The sequence below is a fragment of the Bombina bombina genome, chromosome 3 (genome assembly GCF_027579735.1).
Source record: "Bombina bombina isolate aBomBom1 chromosome 3, aBomBom1.pri, whole genome shotgun sequence".
In the NCBI taxonomy this organism is placed as follows: Eukaryota; Metazoa; Chordata; class Amphibia; order Anura; family Bombinatoridae; genus Bombina; species Bombina bombina.
In genome coordinates, this window is record NC_069501.1 from 86732636 (window position 1) to 86755569 (window position 22934).

The following is a 22934-nucleotide window of genomic DNA, read 5'->3' on the forward strand; positions in this document are numbered from 1 at the left end:
GCCAGCATCTAGAATAATAATGGGGAACGCAGAGAGCAGTTTTAAAGAATCTATTATTAAATGTCCAATTAAGATAAAAATATTTAGCACTGTCTCTGCAAAGGCTAATTAAATACAGAGCTCACATAGCTATACCAGTGGTTTGAGCTTATGTTTGATTTGCTGCCTAAGAGTATTAAAAGATATGACTTTATTTAGAATTTTTTTTATATTACTTTGGTCTTATGATTTTTTTTTAAGCCCCGCCCCTGCTCCTGCCCACCGCATTTCAAATTTTTGCCACGGAGTGGGGGGGGGGGGTGTCCCTCTTTTGAATTTTGAAATATATTAACACATAGATATATATGTATATGAATATATACATGTATATACATATTAACACATAAATATATATGTATAAAACATATACATATATTTTTACTGGGAACACACAGTTCCCATAGACCGTAATGTAAAGGCACTTTTCAGTGCCGTTTCTTTCTACCACCCCCATACCCGCCAACTTTAAAGCTCCAAAACTGCCTAGTGCAGTTGTATTTTATTTTTAAAAAAATAGCCTTTTTTTTTTTAAATAGAAAAACTATAATGCACTCTATTTTAGGGCACTTTTAGAATCTCTGGTTAATTTTCTGAGCAGTAACTTTTAATGTTTATTTATCGGGCACATTTTTCAGTTTGCGAGCACGCTGTAATTTAGCGCCCCACCTGTAATCTAGCCCTAAATATATATTATAAGTATAGTATTGAGGTTACGTCTCCCAGCCTCTAGTAATGGGAGCTGCCATGTTGAAATCTACCTTTCACTACATTCCAGCACTGAAGGGTTTGCACATGTGCAGTAACTCTCCTTCAGATGCCTGCAGTGTAACCTACGTTCCAAAATAGAGCCACACAAAATTAAAATTCAGTGCACGAAATGTAGTTATTGTTTTATGTCCCTTTTAACAATGTAAATGCAACCATAGTTAGCTACAGTGACAAAAAATCCCTAGTTATACGTTGCAACAAATAGCATACATCTGCGAATTGTAACATTTTAAATATCTGTAATAATTGTCTTATCTTTTGCAGGCAAACCGATGAAGAAATCGTTATGAAGCTCAACAGCACACGCAGATTTAGTTTTACTTGTTCATCGTGTTTTTTACATTTTTAAATTAAGAATCAAAAATGTTCATGAAGGGAGCTGCAAATTTATATACGGTTTTAAAAAATGAGTTTTGGCATGTGCCTCTGAATGTGTAACCGTGCCCTTTTAATGTCAATACGTATTTATTGAGTTTGCTAATCCTGATTAAATGTTGCTCAAGTGTATATATATATATATATATGTGTATGTGTATATATATATATATATATATATATATGTGTGTGTGTGTGTGTGTGTGTGTGTGTGTATGTATATATATATATATGTGTGTGTGTATATATATATATATATATATATATATATATGTGTGTGTGTGTGTGTGTGTGTGTGTGTATGTATATATATATATATGTGTGTGTGTATATATATATATATATATATATATATGTGTGTGTGTGTGTGTGTGTGTGTGTATGTATATATATATATATATATATATGTGTGTGTGTATATATATATATATATATATATATATATATGTGTGTGTGTGTGTGTGTGTGTGTATGTATATATATATATATATGTGTGTGTGTGTATGTATATATATATATATATGTGTGTGTGTGTGTGTGTGTGTATGTATATATATATATATATGTGTGTGTGTGTGTGTGTGTATGTATATATATATATATATATGTGTGTGTGTATATATATATATATATATATGTGTGTGTATATATACAGTATATATATATATTATTGCAAAAACAAAACATGGAGTGCTTCCTAGTGTAAAATTATTTTAGGGGCACAAATACTAAAACACTGTACTCAGGGATGGCAGGAAGCATCCGAAAAATGTCTGTATAACAGACTATATATTTAATACATTATTAGTTAAAGGAACAATAAACACCTTGAGATTTGTAAAGGGAATGTTTATTTATGCAATATATTTTCATTATTTATTTTGTTCTCTTTTCATGTAATTCAGCTTTGAAAGTAAAGAAGTTTCTAAATCTTAGAACCTGAAATGTACCCTGCTGATTTCTCAGGGTTAACCCTGCTACATATCGGTCCCTAATTAGCTTTATCAGTTAACAACTGCAAAACAATACCTTTCTATTTACTTTAACAGTGGTGAGCCTTGTTGTCTGTGGACTAAAACTCAGATTGGCTGCTCCCATTAAAAAAGATGGTGAATGGAGTCTGGATACTGATAAATAATTGCAGTAAAAAAGGGTTTTAAGACTTCACTAATATATTCTATAGCAACACAACAAAAATGTTTTGTAATTACAAGGTGTTTACTTTCCCTTTAAAGGAACATGAAACCCAAAATTTTATTTCATGATTCAGAAAGAGCATGTGATTTTAAACAACTTTCCAAGTTACTTCTATTATTTAATTTGCTTCCTTCTCTTGATATCCTTTGCTGAAAGGTTTAGGCAAGCTCAGGAGCAGCAGAGAACCTAGGTTCTAGCTGCTAATTGGTGGCTGCATATATATATATATATCGATTGTGATTGGCTCACCCATGTGTTCAGTTAGACACCAGTAGTGCATTGCTGCTCCTTCAACAAATGACACCAAGTGAATGAAACCGATTAGATAACAGAAGTAAAATTGAAAGTTGTTTAAAATTGTATTCTCTATCTGAATCATGGAAGAACATTTTGGGGTTTCATGTCCCTTTAAGTATAGCTCTACCTGTTAGGCGCTCCTTGATGACAAGATCACTCCTGTTTCACTGGGTGGATTGATCAGTGGCTGCTAAAGTTTTAAACTTCCTGGCAGCAAGTAACCTCCCATTAACTGCTTAAAGGGGCATGAAACCCCAAAAATGTCTGATACAAACAAAACATACAATTTGTAAAATATTTTCAATGTATTTCTATTGTGACATTTGCTTCATTCTCATGGTATTCTTTGTTGAAGAGATACCTAGGTAGATAAGAACTGCATTGCATTGCAAAAGATCTGAATACAAATATTTTACAAATATTTAAAGGGACATCCAAGTGAAAAAAAAAATGTTTAATTGTGCTATAGCAATAGCACTATGTTTTAAAACAAATTCCCTTCTTGTACTATGTATTTAACTCTTCAAAATGGATTGACACATATTCTGTGACTGGCTTTTCCATGCCTGCTTTTCCTTTACACCAGCTCTATCCTTGTCTGAAGTGGCCCACTTGGCAGAGGTTAAGCACTAAAAAGGACCGTTTAACAAATAAAATGATCTAACATGTATTTATTTTTTTCACTTTAGTGTCCCCTTAAAAGAATACTAAACCCATTTTTTTTTTCTTTCATGATTCGGAGAGAGCATGTCATTTTAAGCAACTTTTTAATTTACTGCTATTATCATTTTGGAGCCAGCCCATTTTTGGTTCAGCACCCTCGATAACGCTTGCTGATTGGTGGCTACATTTGTTTGCACCCAGGTGCAATTTTTTTAAACTTTTTTTGTATGCGGATCATTTGCAATTCTGGGCCTTATTGATAATATATACTAAGCATATATTTAAAAAAAATATATAGTTAAAGAGAGATGAAACCCAACTTCTTTTTTTAAATAATTCAGCTAGATTATACAATGTTAAACTGCTTAGCAATGTACTTATATTATCAAAGTTGCTTCACTCTCTTGGTATTCTTGGTTGAAGGAGCACTACTGAGAGCTAGCTAAATGCATATGATGAGCCAATGACAAGAGGTATATATGTGCAGCCGCTAGCTCCAAGTACTGCATTGCTGCTCTAAGTTACCAAGAGATAAAGGCAAAATATATAATAGAAGTATATTGGAAAATTGTGTAAAATGACATACTCTATCTGAATACTTCAAGTTTAATTTTGTCTTTACTGTTCTTTTAACATCCATTTAAGTAGCATTTCTATTTCTACTGAGCAAACTGAAATGTTGTTGTGTGACAGATACATAATGTAAATATGGTTTTATACAGAGTATAAATCTTTTTCTTTTACACATGTCAAATGGTCACTGATAATTTAAAGTTGTACTTTTTTATGTTTAAACAAGCGTACTAAATGTTGTAAAAAGTGATTTTAGTGTACATAGACAAAACACTGAGGTTGTATGTTTTGCACTGATTTGTAAATGCAACATTCAAGTTTTATGATTTGCAATGATTTTTACATTAATTTCTGAAACAAATAGAAGCAGATTTTTCTTCTGTGATTTAGACAATGTGAGATATGTAAAACCTTCAACACATAACAAAGCAAATGGAGGGTGGCATTAACCTTTTAACACCGTTATGATGTTCTATTCCGTCTTAACCGCGCTGGGCTTTAGTGCCGTTAGGACGGAATAGAATATCATAACCGCTTGGCTGTCCTGAAGCGTCATAGTTACGCTCCCCTGACCCGATCCCATCATTGAAATCTCGCGATCGTGTGCACAATCTCAGGATTTCAATTTGTTCCGATGTAGATGAGTTAGCCCTGTCATCAAAGGGTTAATATAGACATGTTAGTAAATCATAGGATGGGTGTAAATATTAGAATCATAGAACATTTAAAACAAAATCCTACCTCAGTGTTTATTTTCTACTATAATATGAAGTGAGGCAACAAGCAACTTATTGTGGTCTCTTCCGGTTGGTGTTTAATTTGTTATTATCTAATATTTAACTACACAGAGATATGATTAACCAAAGTACATATTTGTTTTGCTTTAAAAGTGGTCCAAATGGTGAAATTCCTCTTTTCAAAACTATATATGATTATTATTATTATTATTATTTTATAATAATTTCTGATTTGTTTCTTTAAAACTACATACCAAATAATACCCTTTTATTTTGAGAAATAGGTAGTCTGTGGATGATAAAAAGCAAAGAATAAATACAAATTATGCTAATTCAAGTGAAAATGATCATATTTACAATCAAATTCAGTTAAGGTGGATTTTCTAATTGTTGTATAACTCCCAAATCCATGAATATTGGTGACATCATATAACTAGAAATTGATTAACTTTGGGGCAAAATGTGATAAAGAGATATTAAAGGGACATAATACCCATATACTAAATCATTGGAAAGTTGCCAAGAAAATATCACCTCAACATCTCAATGTTAAAAATGAAGACATATTACCTCAAAAAAAATTTCAGCTCACAATAATAGGTTCTCTGTAAACAGTTATCCTTCAGTTACTGTCAGCTGCATGGTGAACAAAAAAAAAACAGCCAATCAGCTTCATAAGTGCTGATATCAGACTTTGCTTTACTGAGATCAATGCCTTTCAAATACCTCACATGGCAGCAAAAGTGTGAAACTGGTTAAAGAGATATAGGTATGTGAGAACAATTCAAAAATAATATTGAAACAAAATAATTCTCTATTTCACCAACATTAGTATAATTATTGATCTATCACATACAATGGTGAAGGTAGTCAATGGGTTTTACAAACATTTCCGAACCAAACTGTTCACATTTATGAAATGAAGGAATTTTTAGGAATGTTAAAGCAGCATTTCCAGAATATGGGAAGCTGCATGTGCTATTTATTTAAATAGGTGTGAACATTTTTTTCCAGTACTGGAAAAACATATTAGTGTTCATGCATTCAAAATAATATACAGTATGTCCAGTATTATCACTGGCTTTAAACATATTGGCTATCAAAATATTAACAAAAATATCTGCTGCCTAAATTGCATAATATTTCAGTGATTGTTGGAGTGACAAACAATTTTATTGGTGCCAAAAATCTTTTATACCTTTTGATATACAATATAATGTATAAATGAACCATACTATGATTGTATATGTTTACATTAGTTTTATCTATTCAGTAAATATGTTACAGTAATATAACTTTTTTTTAAAACAAAGAATTATAATACAAATACATTTTACAATTATTTGTTGGTTTGCTGTTTTATTTATTATTATTATTATTATTAGTATTATTATTATTATTATTATTATCAATTTGTAGAGTGCCAAGTTTGCATTATAGGAGACACATGGATAGAGGGCCTTACCAAGAGTTGTACTGTTGTAAATCAGCTATCATGAAGGTGAAATATAAACAGCTGGGCTCGTAGACTTACATGATAAGGGGGTTCAAGGGGATGAAAATAGGAGGAGAGGAAATAAGGTTAGAAAATATAAGTGTTTATAATATGCATCCCTGAACAGTAGAGTCTTTAAGGAGCGCTTGAAACTTTAAAAACTAGGGGAGAGTCTTGTGGAGCAAGGCCGAAAATTCTACATGATGGGGGCAAATCTGTAGAAGTCTTGTAGATGGGAATTTGAAGAGGTAGTAAGAGAAGGGGAGAGAAGGAGGTCATGAGCAGGAAGATGGGGACGGAAGGTAGAGTAGCAGGAGACAAAGTCTGAGATATAGGGCAGAGCAGTGTTATTGAGGGCCTTGAATGTCAGTGTCAGTATTTTGTTTTTCATTCTGTAGGTTGGAGAAATCCAGTAAAGGGATTGACAGAAAGGTATAGCAGCGACTGTAAGGAAGATCAGCCTGGCAGAGGTATTCATTATGGATTGTAAAATAAATAAGCAACAGTTAGGGAGACCAGAGAGGATGGAGTTGCAATGGTCAAGACGGAAATTATGAGTGGATTAATATCTTAGTTGTGTCTTGTTTGAGGAAGTGGCACATTTTCAAAATGGCAGGAATTTGCCAAAAACTGGATGTGGGGAGTCAAAGAAAGATCTGAATCAATTGTGACCCAATACATTGGGCATGTGGTGTTGGGGTAATATGGTATTATCAAAAATTAAAGAAAGCCGGAGGATATAGATTTGGAAGAAGGGGGGATAAGGAGCTCAGTTTTAGAGAGATTTAGCTTAAGGTAATGAGAGGACATCCAGGATGAAATATTAGAAAGACATTTAGTGACATGAGTTAGCAAGGAAGGGGATAGGTCTGGTGTAGAGAGCTAGATCTGTGTATCATCAGCATACAAATGCTATTGAAACCTGTGGGACTTTATTAAGGAACCTAAGGATGATGTATAAATTGAGAAGAGAAGGAGACCAAGGAGAGAGCCTTGTGGTACTCTAATAGAAAGTAGTAAAGGTACAGAGGGCTACACTAAAGGTACGATTAGACAGGTAGGAGGAGAACAGAAGAGGGCTGTGTCACAGATGCCGAAGGATTGGGAACATGGGAGAGGAGCAAGCAGTATCAAAGGCAGACAGATTGAGAAGGATTAAAAGAGAGAAGTGATCATTCATATTTTCTGTAATTAGGTCATTAGTCACCTTAATGATTGTTGTCTCTGTGGAGTGTTGGGGCGAAATCCAGATTGCAATGGATCAAGGATAGAGTTTAATGTGAGGAAATGTGCTAAACGTGTATATACAAGCCTTTCCAGACATTTGAGGCAAGGGGAAGTAGGGAAATAGGGCAATAGTAGGATGGGAGATGTTGGATTGAGAGTTTTTTTTGAGGATAGGTGTGATTAGTGCATGTTTATGGGGTGAGGGAGAGATTAAAAATATGTGTGAGGGGGCGGAGATAGCTACTGAAGTTGATGGCCGCATCTTTGTAGAGCTCCTGGCTCTGAACATATTATATGGGTCTTATCTACCCTATCCTACAGCCCAATGCTACTCAGAGACAGACTTTAATTTTACAAGCTTTATAGGAACGTGTCCAGGAGCGCTCAAAAGCTCTATTTCACCTGGTTTAATATGGTGACAAAGCTAACTCTATAGCGCTTCAGATAACTAAGAAACCCAAGATGGCGCTGACCTTGTGGGGTGAAGAAATCATGGCCATGATAGATACCCACTTTTCTAACCTAACACAAGTGCTTGCACAGGCAGTAGGGCAGGAACTACTAGCTATTGTTGATCTGGGCCATTAAGAAAAGCAGCAGAGTCCTTGTGACGACAGTCTCCGCAAGTACCTTGCATCGTATGTACAGAAGGTCGATTGTGTTGGAGTGGTTCCTACACAGGATGTAAAGCTCTTACCTATGCGGAACACACAGATTCCAGACACTGCAGTCACTTCTTCAAGTATTAAGGTGGCCAACTATGTGTTGCAGCTCACCAAACCTGCGGTTGCATCAAGTGGAGAGGATTCTCTTGGGTCTCTGCACCAAGGCTTCAGTTGGCAGATGCTGGAGTGGGAAGGTGGATTCAGCCTTGCCCGGAGCGATATACCCAGTTTCTTGACCTGGAGTTTGGGCATCACCAAATGAAGCACTGCTGAAGCAAACTGGCTCACGATGAAACTTACTTCTTCACCTCGACTCGTATCTGGCATCAGTTGAGGTTTGAATGTGTTTATACAGGCACCAGCCATACACTTGATATGCCTGTTGGACTAAGTATAAAAGGTTTCTAGAGACACTGTTTACCTGGCGATCTGTGTATGCTTCTGTTTCCTATTGGCCTTAGGGCCGGTACCAATTATGTATTTACACTATAATGCTTGCTCTTCTAGTTCATTTGGGTTGCGTTTCAACTAGAGCTGCAACAACTAATTGACATAATTGATAATAATCGATTATGAAAATAGTTGTCAACAAATCTCATAATCGATTAGTTGGTTTGCAATTAGTTGGTCTGTGCACAGCACCAACTGCTTCACTCCGCTGAACTCCTGCACATGGTATTGTGTTTTATGGTTTTGCCCTTAGCCTAAAGGATGTCTACAGGTGTATACTTTTCACTTTTTCAGGACACTATAAGTTTATTTTTAAGTTTACAACTACTCCTGTCTTATGTGCAACCCAGAAATAAAATAGGAGTCATAATTTGTTTTGTTTATATTATATCAGGTGATTTGGGATTGTGCTTTGCATGATATAGTGCTGAGCTTGTTATTTACACCTAGCTTTAGATTGATGGCATTCGTTATATGAATTTATGTCACTATTACCTGTTTGCACTGTTTTAGCAGATTGCTTGCTATTGCTAATTATATGTACTGTATAGATAAATGTGTAATTATGGATGTGTCCTGTTACTGATATATAGTATTTAGCCCTTTTGCCTTTTTTTGTTTTTTTATATTTTTCATTTTATATTTTTAATTAATTGGAATATGTACCAAATTCAACCTCTATAAGTATATAGCTGTTATTTTAAGTGTGGACTAGATATTTTTTTTATCCTAACCTTATAGCTGTTTGTTTACCATTGCATATTGTAAGGATTCCGCTTCATGTTTTACCTATGCCTTTCCCATTCACCTGACTTCAGCCTTACCTGTACTTAAGGCATCAGCTGACTGCAGACAGGTGCTTAATTATTAAGTTTCTAGACTAGCTCTGAAGTGTGTTTGTTTTCCAATTGCTGTGTGTTTTTTCTGAAAACAAACCAGTCTGCTTTTCTTCCAATTTCTGAACCAGCTACTACCTTGGGATTACTTATTTTTTACTGCCGGTTCATATGCTCACTTTGCCTACAGAAAGTTTTACAGAGGCGAGTTTTTCTTTTTAGCGTGCACGCTACAACAGAGACTTATTTCATACTGCAGTGTGTTTGCTGTCTTCTCCCTCTGAGTTGCTATCTCATTTGAGCCACTGAAGCGTTTTTCACACACCGGACTTCAACCTCTCTTCCACTGCAACACAGTGCAACTCATCTACAAACAACCTCCCACGGACTAAGTACAAGGACATCTCAGAATTAATTCTGCTTCTATTACACACCATCCGGTGACTGGGGGTAAGCACTGTAGTTACTTTAAGCTGTGCTGTACAAATAAAACTTGAACTTTGCTTTTCCCTGCTGCTTTACTGACCGCAAGACTATCAGCACATGTGTATATCATTCTGTGACAAACTAACTAACAGTGTCTAAAACTGAGAGTTACACTTCACACTGAACTGTTATATCTTACTCCAGCACTAATAGCAACACTACCTGCTTTCTGGAACTCTGCTTTTCTTTATCAAGATTTATCATACTGGGAGCTAGCTGAACACTAAAGTTTGCTACTAAGAAATTGATTTAATTTTTACATTTCTTCTGATCCAGCCTTTGTTTATGTTTATACTATTGCTGTGACGTTCAACAGCATATATGTTTTACATCATTCATTGCCAGACAAGTTTCTGATCTGCAATTCAATTACTTGAGAATAACAACTTCACTGAAAGCAGCTTGGTCTATGCTGTACAATAGTCCATTTGCCAAAAGTGATACAAATCATTTATTTTGCATACTCTGCAGTTGTGATCCATCCTCACTCTCTACTAAATCATTACAGAATAATTAAGCCTTAAAAAATATGGATCCAGCAGAATTGCCCCAATTCGTTTACAACCTGTCTAAAAGAGTAGATGAACTCAGTCAAGGCCTTAGAGATCTAAAGGTTGAAAATGAGACTTTAACTAAGGTTATAAGAGAGACAACTCCTCCCAAAGCAAAAGCTGCTGAATCTATTGTGGAACCACAGATTGCAGCACCTGATTTGTTCAATGGTGATAGGAGTCTCTATCGCCAATATAGGAATGCCTGCCTCCTCACTTTCAACCTTAAGCCACTCACATATCCTAATGATAAGATTAAAGTGCTCACAATGATTACCTATCTACGGGGTGAACCCCGAATCTGGGCAGACACGCTCTTTGAAACCAACGATCCTATTCTATCATCCCTACAGTCTTTTCTAGCAGTCATGGATGAACTTTATTCAGACTCAAATTTACAATTGACTGCAGAAAGCAAGATGCGGAAACTAAAGCAAGGCAACCGTCCTGTTGAAGTTTATATAACGGAGTTTAAACAACATGCCATTGACTCCCAATGGAACGTGATTGCCTTAAGAAACCAATTTCGCCTAGGACTCTCGGAAGCAGTTAAAGATGAGCTAGCCCGAACTGATCTCCCTGACTCCTTAGACGGCCTCATGAAGCTCTCAATGCAAATAGATAGAAGACTTCGCGAAAGGAAGTCAGAGCGTCAAATTGGGGATTCTTCTTACAAGAGATCATTCCATCCTCCTCCAACTGCTTCTTCATCAAATGTGCCTGAACCTATGGATATAGGCTTTATGAGGGGTCCATTGACCTCTGAAGAAAGGTTTAGAAGAAAATCAAAAGGACTGTGTATGTATTGTGGAAGTCCAAACCATCCTATCCGCGAATGCCCCTCCCTACGAAAAAATAAAAATAGTAAGTCTCTCTTACATTTGACTTCAATGATTGAACATGATAAACCAATTCACTGTACTTCTCTTTACAGTGGGACAGCAATCGCATGACGAAAGAAGCTATAATTGACACAGGAGCCCAAGGGAATTACATAGATAAAGCTATTGTTGAAAAAAATAAAATACCTCTCATCACTAAATTGTCTCCTGTCTCTATACGGGTTGTAGATGGGTCTGAGATTTCTTCTGGTCCTATTACTCAGCATACAATTCCCATTTTGGTATCCACCCTAGGTTCACATCAGGAATACATCACCTTTGATGTTATTACCTCTCCTCTATTCCCCATTGTACTAGGGTTGCAATGGCTCCGTTTACACGAACCTGTGATCAATTGGAGTTCTTTGGAAGTAAAATTTGATTCACCATATTGCCAGCAAACCTGTCTAAATCATTCTGTTCTCTTCCATTTGACAGAAACTCCACACATACCTAAAGTATATGAGAAGTTTGCAGACGTATTCAGTAAGAAGGAAGCTGATACTCTACCTCCTCATCGGTCGTATGACTGTCCGATTGACCTCAAACCTGGTACCACTCCTCCCTACGGTCATCTCTACCCTCTTTGCCAACCCGAGCTTGATCATTTAAAGACGTATTTAGATGAAAACTTAAAAAAAGGTTTTATACGTCCTTCAGTTTCTCCTGCAGCAGCCAGGTTCTTCTTTGTAAGAAACAAAGATAACTCCCTTCGACCAATCATCCACTTCAGGGAACTCAATAAAATTACGATAAAAAACAGGTATCCCCTACCACTCATCCCCGAACTCATTGAACGCCTCCAACATGCCAAAATCTTCACCAAATTAGATCTAAGAGGGGCTTATAACCTTGTCCGCATAAGAGAAGGGGATGAGTGGTTGACCGCTTTTAGGACAAGATACGGCCTCTTTGAGTACCTGGTAATGCCGTTCGGGTTAACTAACGCCCCGGCCACATTCCAGTATTTTATTAACGATATATTTCACAATCTTCTTGATACTTGTGTGGTCGTATACCTGGACGACATTCTAGTGTACTCAAACACGCTTGAAGAACATGTTAAACATGTTAGTTGGATACTTTCCAGGCTCCAAGTTCATAGGCTATATGCAAAACTAGAAAAGTGTGTATTCCACACCAAGGAAATAGATTTTTTGGGGTACTCCATTGGCCCAAAAGGTATCCAAATGCAGGCTAACAAAGTCGATTCAGTAAAAAACTGGCCACAACCAAAAAATAGGAAGGAACTACAACGTTTCCTCGGGTTTAGCAACTATTATAGAAAGTTTATTAAAAATTTCTCTCAAATTGCTAAACCTCTCACTGTACTCACCAGTTCCAGTACACCTTTCACCTGGAACTCCAAAGCAACTGAAGCTTTCAACTCATTAAAAAACTCCTTCTGCTTAGCTCCAATACTTCAATTTCCTGACCCTTCTCTCCAATTCATTTTGGAGGTGGATTCCTCCGATTATGCCCTTGGAGCTGTCCTCTCGCAAAGACGCAGTATATCCCAACCACTACATCCAGTAGCTTTCTATTCCAATATTCTTTCTGCACCTGAGATGAACTATGCTGTTGGAGAAAAGGAACTCCTGGCCATAAAACGTGCCTTTGAACATTGGAGGCATCTCCTGGAGGGCACCGTCTTACCAATAATCATCTACACGGATCACCGTAATCTCGAGTTCCTACAGAGGAATAAAACTCTCTCTAGTCGACAGGTAAGATGGAGCCTATACTTCAGCAGGTTTAACTATCAAATCATCTACAGGCCCGGCTCTAAAAATGGAAAGGCGGACGCACTTTCTAGGAAAGACCCTAGACCTCCAAACACTCGGGAATCTACTTCTATCATTCCCCCGGATAGATTTTTGGGTCATAGTTGAATTACCTGTGAGTTCAGGTTTCAACACCATTCTTGTTGTCACAGACATCCTGACCAAAATGGCTCATTTTATCCCTTTTAACAAACTTCCCACTTCCAGTGAGACAGCACAACTCTTCTTAAATTCGATTGTCAGATACCACAGAATTCCTTCCATCATAACAACTGATAGGGGTACTCAGTTTACCTCGAAGTTCTGGAAAAGTCTTTCTGCTCAACTGAAAATTGATCATCGCCTAAGTACTGCCTTCCATCCACAAACAAATGGCCAAACAGAGAAATTAAATCAATGGCTAGAGCAGTATCTACGCTGTTACTGCTCTTATCAGCAAAATGAATGGTCACAATACCTATATCTGGCCGAATTTGCCTACAATAACTCGGTTAATTCATCCACCAAAGTTTCACCCTTCTTTGCAAATTATGCTTTTCATCCACATTTTTCCCTGGAACAAACGGATAACCCAATTTCTCCTTCTGTAGATGATCTACTACAGAAGCTCGCTGAAAACTTCCACTTCCTAAAAACAAATATTCAACAGGCTCAGACCTCACAGAAGAAATACTACGACTTTCGCAGACGACCATCACCATCTTATGCCATAGGCGATAAAATTTGGCTTTCGACAAAAAACATCAAAATCCCTGTTCCCAGTAAAAAACTAGCAGGATTATATAGCGGACCGTTCACTATCACTCACGTTGTTAACCCAAATGCAGTTACTCTGGACCTTCCCAGTTCTATACCCATCCATCCTACTTTTCATGTGTCCCTTCTTAAACCAGCTTCAGATGATCCTTCAGTGAAAACCATTTTACCACCTGTACCTGTACCCCTAGATCCGGACACTTATGAAATTCAAGACCTCCTGGATTCCAGACGGCATAAAGGTGTCTTACAATATCTGGTCAGATGGAAAGGCTACTCACCTGATGATGACACTTGGGAGCCTTATACCAATATAGATGCACCTAGACTCATCTCCCGTTTCCACAGACGATATCCTCTCAGACCTAAACATCAAGCCGAGGATCGGCTTGCTTGAAGGGGGGCGTATGTAAGGATTCTGCTTCATGTTTTACCTATGCCTTTCCCATTCACCTGACTTCAGCCTTACCTGTACTTAAGGCATCAGCTGACTGCAGGAAGGTGCTTAATTATTAAGTTTCTAGACTAGCTCTGAAGTGTGTTTGTTTTCCAATTGCTGTGTGTTTTTTCTGAAAACAAACCAGTCTGCTTTTCTTCCAATTTCTGAACCAGCTACTACCTTGGGATTACTTATTTTTTACTGCCGGTTCATATGCTCACTTTGCCTACAGAAAGTTTTACAGAGGCGAGTTTTTCTTTTTAGCGTGCACGCTACAACAGAGACTTATTTCATACTGCAGTGTGTTTGCTGTCTTCTCCCTCTGAGTTGCTATCTCATTTGAGCCACTGAAGCGTTTTTCACACACCGGACTTCAACCTCTCTTCCACTGCAACACAGTGCAACTCATCTACAAACAACCTCCCACGGACTAAGTACAAGGACATCTCAGAATTAATTCTGCTTCTATTACACACCATCCGGTGACTAAGGGTAAGCACTGTAGTTACTTTAAGCTGTGCTGTACAAATAAAACTTGAACTTTGCTCTTCCCTGCTGCTCTACTGACCGCAAGACTATCAGCACATGTGTATATCATTCTGTGACAAACTAACTAACAGTGTCTAAAACTGAGAGTTACACTTCACACTGAACTGTTATATCTTACTCCAGCACTAATAGCAACACTACCTGCTTTCTGGAACTCTGCTTTTCTTTATCAAGATTTATCATACTGGGAGCTAGCTGAACACTAAAGTTTGCTACTAAGAAATTGATTTAATTTTTACATTTCTTCTGATCCAGCCTTTGTTTATGTTTATACTATTGCTGTGACGTTCAACAGCATATATGTTTTACATCATTCGTTGCCAGACAAGTTTCTGATCTGCAATTCAATTACTTGAGAATAACAACTTCTGATACAAATCATTTATTTTGCATACTCTGCAGTTGTGATCCATCCTCACTCTCTACTAAATCATTACACATATAGATCTTCAAGATATTTTTATGTCAGAATGAAGACCAGGCTTACTATGTTAAGAGGCCCCTTGCATTGGTAGAGAGCTAACAAAGATACATAGTCCACCTTGGGGAAATTGGCAAAACCCTACTTATGCATCTCAGGCACCTTAACACCATCTGAGCGCCTCTTCTCTGCTGCAGGCAAAAATAGCAAGCCAGCCTCAGCCAGGAGCATGTGAACATGTTGACATGTTTGCATTTCAATGCAAAGTTTCTGAAAGAGTGACTAACAGAATGTTATAAACAGTGGCAGTCTACCTATTACTAGTTTTACCTCTTTTCAAACAGTTTGTGGTTTGTTTTGCTTAATTATAAAAATTTGTTCTGCTGCTTAAAAAATTAGACCAATAGTTGTGTTAATGTAAAGTTTTAGTCTGAAGTTTATATTTTTAACACTCAGTATATGGATTTTATTTTAAATATAGGAAAAACATATTTGTTTTTTATCCGATTAGTCGATTAATCTAAAAAATAATCGGCCGATTAATCGATTATGAAAATAATCGTTAGTTATAGCCCTAGTTTTAACTATTAGTATGGTTCTAATCACGGTCCATTTAATCTTCTGACCTAATTTGCCTAAGGTTTCAACTGATGTGTTTGTATTGAATTTTTCTCACGGTAAAGAATAATGTGTAATGATAAGATGGCAAAGATTAGTAATGTTCCAATGTTTCAGGTATCTTGCTCTTGCCCTGGCATTTTTTTTCTTACAGTAGCATCCTATCATAGCGCTGTTGACTGGAGTGATTTTGGTACCTCAATAGTAAATCGGCATGAACATATATAGATGTGGATGGGACACTCCGCAGTCCAGCAATCAAAATTTAGACCCTATTTACAACATGTATCATGGGCTTAGGTCCGGTGCATGTACTAATATCAGCACTCATAATTATCTACACAATGCCTACTTTAATAATTTGTAATGCTATGTGGATGGGGAACCTCTATTCCTGACTAACTGATATTACCTGAATTCTCACATAACCTCTATAGTTGGGAATTGGGGAAGAAAGGACGGATTAGGATTGGGATGGTTATCATTTCACTAGATAATAGAGGTCTTATAATGGGAATTTTATATTGCACTCAGCTGAATACTATGTCTAATGCCGCAGGGCATAGGGCTCATGCCTTGTGGCAGATCTCTATCCTATTCTTCCACCCACGTAACTTTGCACTAAACCTTCAGACTCCCTATGTTTATTTAAGGGGTTGTAATGTTTAAATGTCCCTTTCACAAAAGTCACAGATCTGTGGTTTGGTATATCATTTAAAACTGGTCCTTGTTTTGAATTACAGTCAAGATAACCAATGTATAGGGGTCTATATGCAAATTTGAATGTTTCATCCTCCAGTTAAACAAAAATGTCCAGTGTAGTCCTGGGAGATAAGCCTTACTCACATATAATACATTTTTTGCTCACATATATATATATGGATAGTCATAGCAAATTTGTGTCTCTTTTTACTTTTCTTCTCTCATACCTTCGCCAAATCCTTGTTGCTTAGATTTATATATGTTTAGTACTTCGGTATAATGGATGTAATGGGGCCCATTTATCAAGCTCCGAATGGAGCTTGAGGGCCCGTGTTTCTGGCGAGTCTTCATACTCGCCAAAAACACCATTTATGAAGCAGCGGTCTAAAGACTGCTACTCCATAACCTGTCCGCCTGCTCTGAGCAGGCGGACAGACATCGCCGCAATTCAACCCGATCAAGTACAATCACGTTGATTGACACCTCCCTGCTGGCGGCAGGGGACAGCGTTGCACCAGCAGCTCACAAGAGCTGCTGGTGCATTGCTGAATACGGTTCACCAGAACTGCTTGTGCAATAATAAATGCCGACAGCGTATGCGGATATGATACGCTACATTGTACCATGTCCGCTCGCACTTTCATAAATCGGCCCCTAAACCTTTATTATACCTTTAAGATACATTAAAGGACCAGTAAATGCAACTGATTTGCATAATCACAAAGTGCATGATTATAAGACAAGGCAATATAGTACTTAGTCTGAAGTTCAAATGAGTCATTTTTTTCTGATAAATATCAGTTATGTCTATTTCCATTCCCCATGTATCATGTGACAGCCATCAGCCAATCACAAATGCATATACGTATCATGTGACAGCCATCAGCCAATCACAAATGCATATACGTATCATGTGACAGACATCAGCCAATCACAAATGCATATACGTATATTCTGTGAATTCTTGCACATACTCAGTAGGAGCTGGTAACTCAAAAACACCTAGATTACAAGTTTTGCGTTCATGTTTTAACGCTGAAAAAATGTGTTAAAACAGTAACGCAGCCATTATGAGTCTTGTAAGTATAGCTGTACCGCAAGCATTTTAGCCTGTAACTCAACGTCAATCCCGCACTCAAAAAAAAATATGTTTTTGCGTGGGATTTCCATCGCGCTGCCATTACAAGTTATGCGGTGAGGCTAAAATGCTTGCGTTGCAGTCTATACCGACAAGATCTATTCCGCAATCGGAGAGCAGTAGTTATGAGTTTTGCGCAACAAAACTGTTACACAAAACTCATAACTAAAGTGTTACAAAGTACACTAACACCCATAAACTACATATTAACCCCTAAACAGAGGCCCTTCCACATCACAAACACTAAATTAAACTTATAAAATTTATTAATCCCTATTCTGCCACTGCACAACATTGCAGCCACTATAATAAAGTTATTAACCCCAATTCCCTCGCACACCAACATCGCCCACACTATAATAAAGATATTAAACCCTATTCCGCCGCTCCTCGACATCGCCGCCACTAAATAAAGTTATTAACCCCTAAACCTCTGGCCTCCCACATCACTGCCACTAAATAAACCTATTAACCCATAAATCGACAGCCCCCCACATCGCAAAAAACTAAATAAAACTATTAACCCCTAAACTTAACAACCCACTAACTTTAAATTAAAATTATAAGATCTCTATCTAAAAATAAATAAAAACTTACCTAGGAAATTTAAAAAAAAAACAAGTTTAAACTATAAATTAAACTAACATTACTATTATACTAAAATTAAAATAACTATCAATTAAATAAATTAAATTAAACATAAAAAAAACCTAACACTACTAAAAAAAATTAAATGTACAATTACAAAAAAAATAAAAATACTAATTTAAAAAAAAAAAAAAACACCCAAAAAAAGTTTAAAAAAACCTAACACTAACCCCAAAGATCCACTTACAGTTTCTGAAGTCCGGACATCCGGGCGGCGAAGTCTTTATCCAGGCGGCGAGGTCTTCATCCATCCAGGCGGAATCTTCTATCTTCATCCTGGTGGCGTAAAGCAGGTCCATCCTGAAGACATCCGGCACGGAGCATCCTCTTCATACGGTCAACGCCATATACTCAATCTTCAATGCAAGGGAGCCTTTTCAAAATGGTGTCCCTTGCATTCCTATTGGCTGATTTGATTTTTGAAATTGAAATGAGCCAATAGGATGAGAGCTACTGAAATCCTATTGGCTGTTCAAATCATCCAATAGGATGAGAGCTAATGAAATTCTATTGGCTGATTTGAATAGCCAATAGAATTTCAGTAGCTCTCATTCTATTGGCTGATTTGAACAGCCAATAGGATTTCAGTAACTCTCATCCTATTGGCTGATTTGAATTTCAAAAATCAAATCAGCCTATAGGAATGCAAGGGACGCCATTTTGAAAAGGCTCCCTTGCATTGAAGATTCAGTATATCGCGGCGACCGTATAAAGAGGATGCTCCACGCCGGATGTCTTCAGGATGGACCCGCTCCGCATCGCCGGGATGAAGATAGAAGATGCAGCCTCAATGAAGATAGAAGATACCACCTGGATGGATGAAGATCTCACCGCCTGGATGAAGACTTCGCCGCCTGGATGTCCGGACTTCAGAAACTGTAAGTGGATCATCTGGGGTTAGTATTAGGTTTTTTGGGTGGGTTTTTTTTTTAGATTAGGGTTTTGGCCTTTCCTAAAAGAGCTAAATGCCCTTTTCAGGGCAAGAAAAAGAGCTGAATGTCATTTTAAGGGCAATACCCATACAAATTCCCTTTTCAGGGCAATGGGTAACTTAGGTTTTTGTTAGTTAAAGTTAGGTTTTTTATTTTGGGGGTTGGTTGAGTGGTGGGTTTTACTGTTGGGGGGTCTTTGTATTTTCTTCAGGTAAAAGAGCTGATTTCTTTAGGGCAGTGCCCTACAAAAGGCCCTTTTAAGGGCTATTGGTAGTTTAATGTAGGCTGGGGGTGTTTTTATTTTAGGGGGCCTTTTTATTTTTATAGGGCTATTAGATTAGGTGTAATTGTTTTTATTTTGGATAATTTCATATTTTTTATTTTTTGTAATTTAGTATTTTTTATGTTTTGTAATTGTAGATTTCATTTTTTTAGTAGTGTTAGTTTTTTTAATGTGTAATTAAATTTATTTAATTGATAGTTATTTTAATTTTAGTATAATAGTAATGTTAGTTTAATTTATAGTTTAAACTTAGTTTTTTTTAACTTCCCAGGAAAGTTTTTATTTATTTTAAGATAGGGATATTGTAATTTTAATTTAAAGTTAGGGGGTTGTTAGGTTTAGGAGTTAATAGTTTAATTTAGTTTTTTGCGATGTTGGGGGCTGTTGGTTTAGGGGTTAATAGGTTTATTTAGTGGCAGTGATGTGGGAGGCCAGAGGTTTAGGGGTTAATAACTTTATTTAGTGGCAGCGATGTGGGGGAGTGGCGGAATAGGGGTTAATATCTTATGTCAGGGTGTTAGGTTTAACCCCTTAGTGACCAGAGCACTTTTCCATTTGTTGACCGTTTGGGACCAAGGCTATTTTTACATTTCTGCGGTGTTTGTGTTTAGCTGTAATTTTCCTCTTACTCATTTACTGTACCCACACATATTATATACCGTTTTTCTCGCCATTAAATGGACTTTCTAAAGATACCATTATTTTCATCATATCTTATAATTTACTATTAAAAAAATTATAAAATATGAGGAAAAAATGGAAAAAAAAAACAATTTTTTCAAACTTTGACCCCCAAAATCTGTTGCACATCTACAACCACCAAAAAACACCCATGCTAAATAGTTTCTAAATTTTGTCCTGAGTTTAGAAATACCCAATGTTTACATGTTCTTTGCTTTTTTTTGCAAGTTATAGGGCACTAAATAAAAGTAGCACTTTGCTATTTCCAAACCACTTTTTTTCAAAATTAGCGCTAGTTACATTGGGACACTGATATCTGTCAGGAATCCCTGAATATCCTTTAACATGTATATATATATATATTTTTAGAAGACATCCCAAAGTATTGATCTAGGCCCATTTTGGTATATTTCATGCCACCATTTCACCGCCAAATGCGATCAAATAAAAAAAATGTTCACTTTTTCACAAATGTTTTCACAAACTTTAGGTTTCTCACTGAAATTATTTACAAACAGCTTGTGCAATTATTGCACAAATGGTTTTAAATGCTTCTCTGGGATCCCCTTTGTTCAGAAATAGCAGACATATATGGCTTTTACGTTGCTTTTTGGTAATTAGAAGGCCGCTAAATGCCACTGCGCACCACACGTGTATTATGCGCAGCAGTGAAGGGGTTAACTAGGGAGCATGTAGGGAGCTTGTAGGGTTAATTTTAGCTTTAGTGTAGTGTAGTAAACAACCCCAAGTATTGATCTAGGCCCATTTTGGTATATTTCATGCCACCATTTCACTGCCAAATGCAATCAAATTAAAAAAAACTTTAAATATTTCACAATTTTAGGTTTCTCACTGAAATTATTTACAAACAGCTTGTGCAATTATGGCACAAATTGTTGTAAATGCTTCTCTGGGATCCCCTTTGTTCAGAAATAGCAGACATATATGGCTTTGGCGTTGCTTTTTGGTAGTTAGAAGGTCGCTAAATGCCGCTGCGCATCACACGTATATTATGTCTAGCAGTGAAGGAGTTAATTAGGTAGCTTGTAGGGAGCTTGCAGGGTTAATTTTAGCTTTAGTGTAGAGATCAGCCTCCCACCTGACACATCCCACCCCCTGATCCCTCCCAAACAGCTCACTTCCCTCCCCCACCCCACAATTGTCCCCGCACTCTTAAGTACTGGCAGAAAATCTGCCAGTACTAAAATAAAAGTTTTAGGTTTTAAAAAAAAAAAATAATAATAATTCTTCTGCTGTGTAGGACCCCCCTTAGCCCCCAACCTCCATCATCCCCCCTCAAACAGCTCTTTAACCCCCCCCCTCTGCCTTTATTGGGCACCATATTGGGTACTGGCAGCTGTCTGCCAGTACCCAGTTTGAAAAATAATAATGTATTTTTTTTTTTTTAAATATTTTATTTATTTCTGTAGTGAGCTGCCCCCCCCTCAACATTCAACCCCCCACCCTCTCCCTGATGCCTTGATTTCAAAATCCCACCCTCCCCAGTCCTCTCTCCCACCCTCCAGATCTACAGCATATTGTGGTTTTTTGATAGACATCACGTGCACGCGCGCCCGTGCACGTGCCCGTGCACGCGCACGCACCCGCACTAGATCCCTTCTCCACCAATAACTGCCCACCCGCCTCCCTGGATGAGCTCCCACCCACCAACCATAACGGCCATCGGTAGCCGATGCAGAGAGGGCCACAGAGTGGCTCTCTCTGCATCGTATGGCTAAAAACAGTTATTGCAGGATGCCTCAATATTGAGGCATCACTGCAATAACATGAAAGCAGCTGGAAGCTATCAGGATCGCTTCCACTGCTTTCAAAGACCAACGACGTATGGGGTACGTCCTTGGTCATTAACTGCATTTTTTTGCAGGACGTACCCCATACGTCGTTGGTCACTAAGGGGTTAAACGTAACTTTTTTTTCCCCATAGACATCAATGCATCATTCCGCGATCGCAGGTGTTAGTTTTTTTCTTACACTCTCTCCCCATTGAGGTCGATGGGGAAAGCGTGCACGAGCACGTCAAAGCAGCGCTTGAATTTTGTGTGGTATGGAGCTCATTGCCACCATATTGCACGAACAAGGAGGCTTTTTAAAATGGCAGCGCTATGGAGGGTGAAATAACGCAAGTTTTGTTGCGTTCGTTTCGCACCCTCTATAGCACAAAACTTGTAATCTAGGTGAAAGTGTAAATATAAAAAGACTGTGAACATTTTGTTAATGGAAGTAAATTGGAAAGTTTAATTTTGACTTGAGTGTCCCTTTAATACAAGGTGTGAGTAAACTTACTGATGACTCCAATGTTACCTAAGTTAGAGGAGGCCTTGATGGCACCTGACAAGTGGGAGGAGAAGATTTTCCAAACTCTTCTCAGACATTTCCTGGTCCTTAAGCATCAGCATTGCAGTTCCTTAAGTAATCCGATCCCCCATTGTGTGACACCCCTACTCTCTGTAGCTGTCCAGAGAGATAGCAATCTAGATTGCTGTACGATTGCTAAGCCTGGTGATGTTTCAGGAGAACTCGGTGACTTGGAGGTGAGCCCTAAAGTACTGCAACTGGACCTGCAATATAACTCCTCTGCTCCAAATAAAGATGGGTATGAAGACGCGGCTCCGGGGTTGGATTTTAGAGGAATACCATGACACATCTCAAGTGAATGGAGACCACTGGCTCCAGGGTTGGATTTTAGAGGAATACCATGACACATCTCAAGTGAATGGAGACC

General features: G+C 37.6%; 1 protein-coding gene across 2 annotated transcripts in view; it reads left to right on the plus strand.

Annotated features, from left to right (window-relative positions):
- Window positions 1–5991, plus strand: part of TMPRSS2 (transmembrane serine protease 2) — a 115143-nt gene extending 109152 nt beyond the window's left edge. For both annotated transcript variants that reach the window (XM_053705906.1, XM_053705907.1), the window contains exon 14: window positions 1072–5991. In XM_053705906.1, coding sequence (XP_053561881.1) covers window positions 1072–1083 — 12 coding nt within the window. In that variant the 3' untranslated portion in view covers window positions 1084–5991. The remainder of the gene's footprint in view (window positions 1–1071) is intronic.
- The last annotated feature ends 16943 nt before the right edge of the window (window positions 5992–22934 follow it).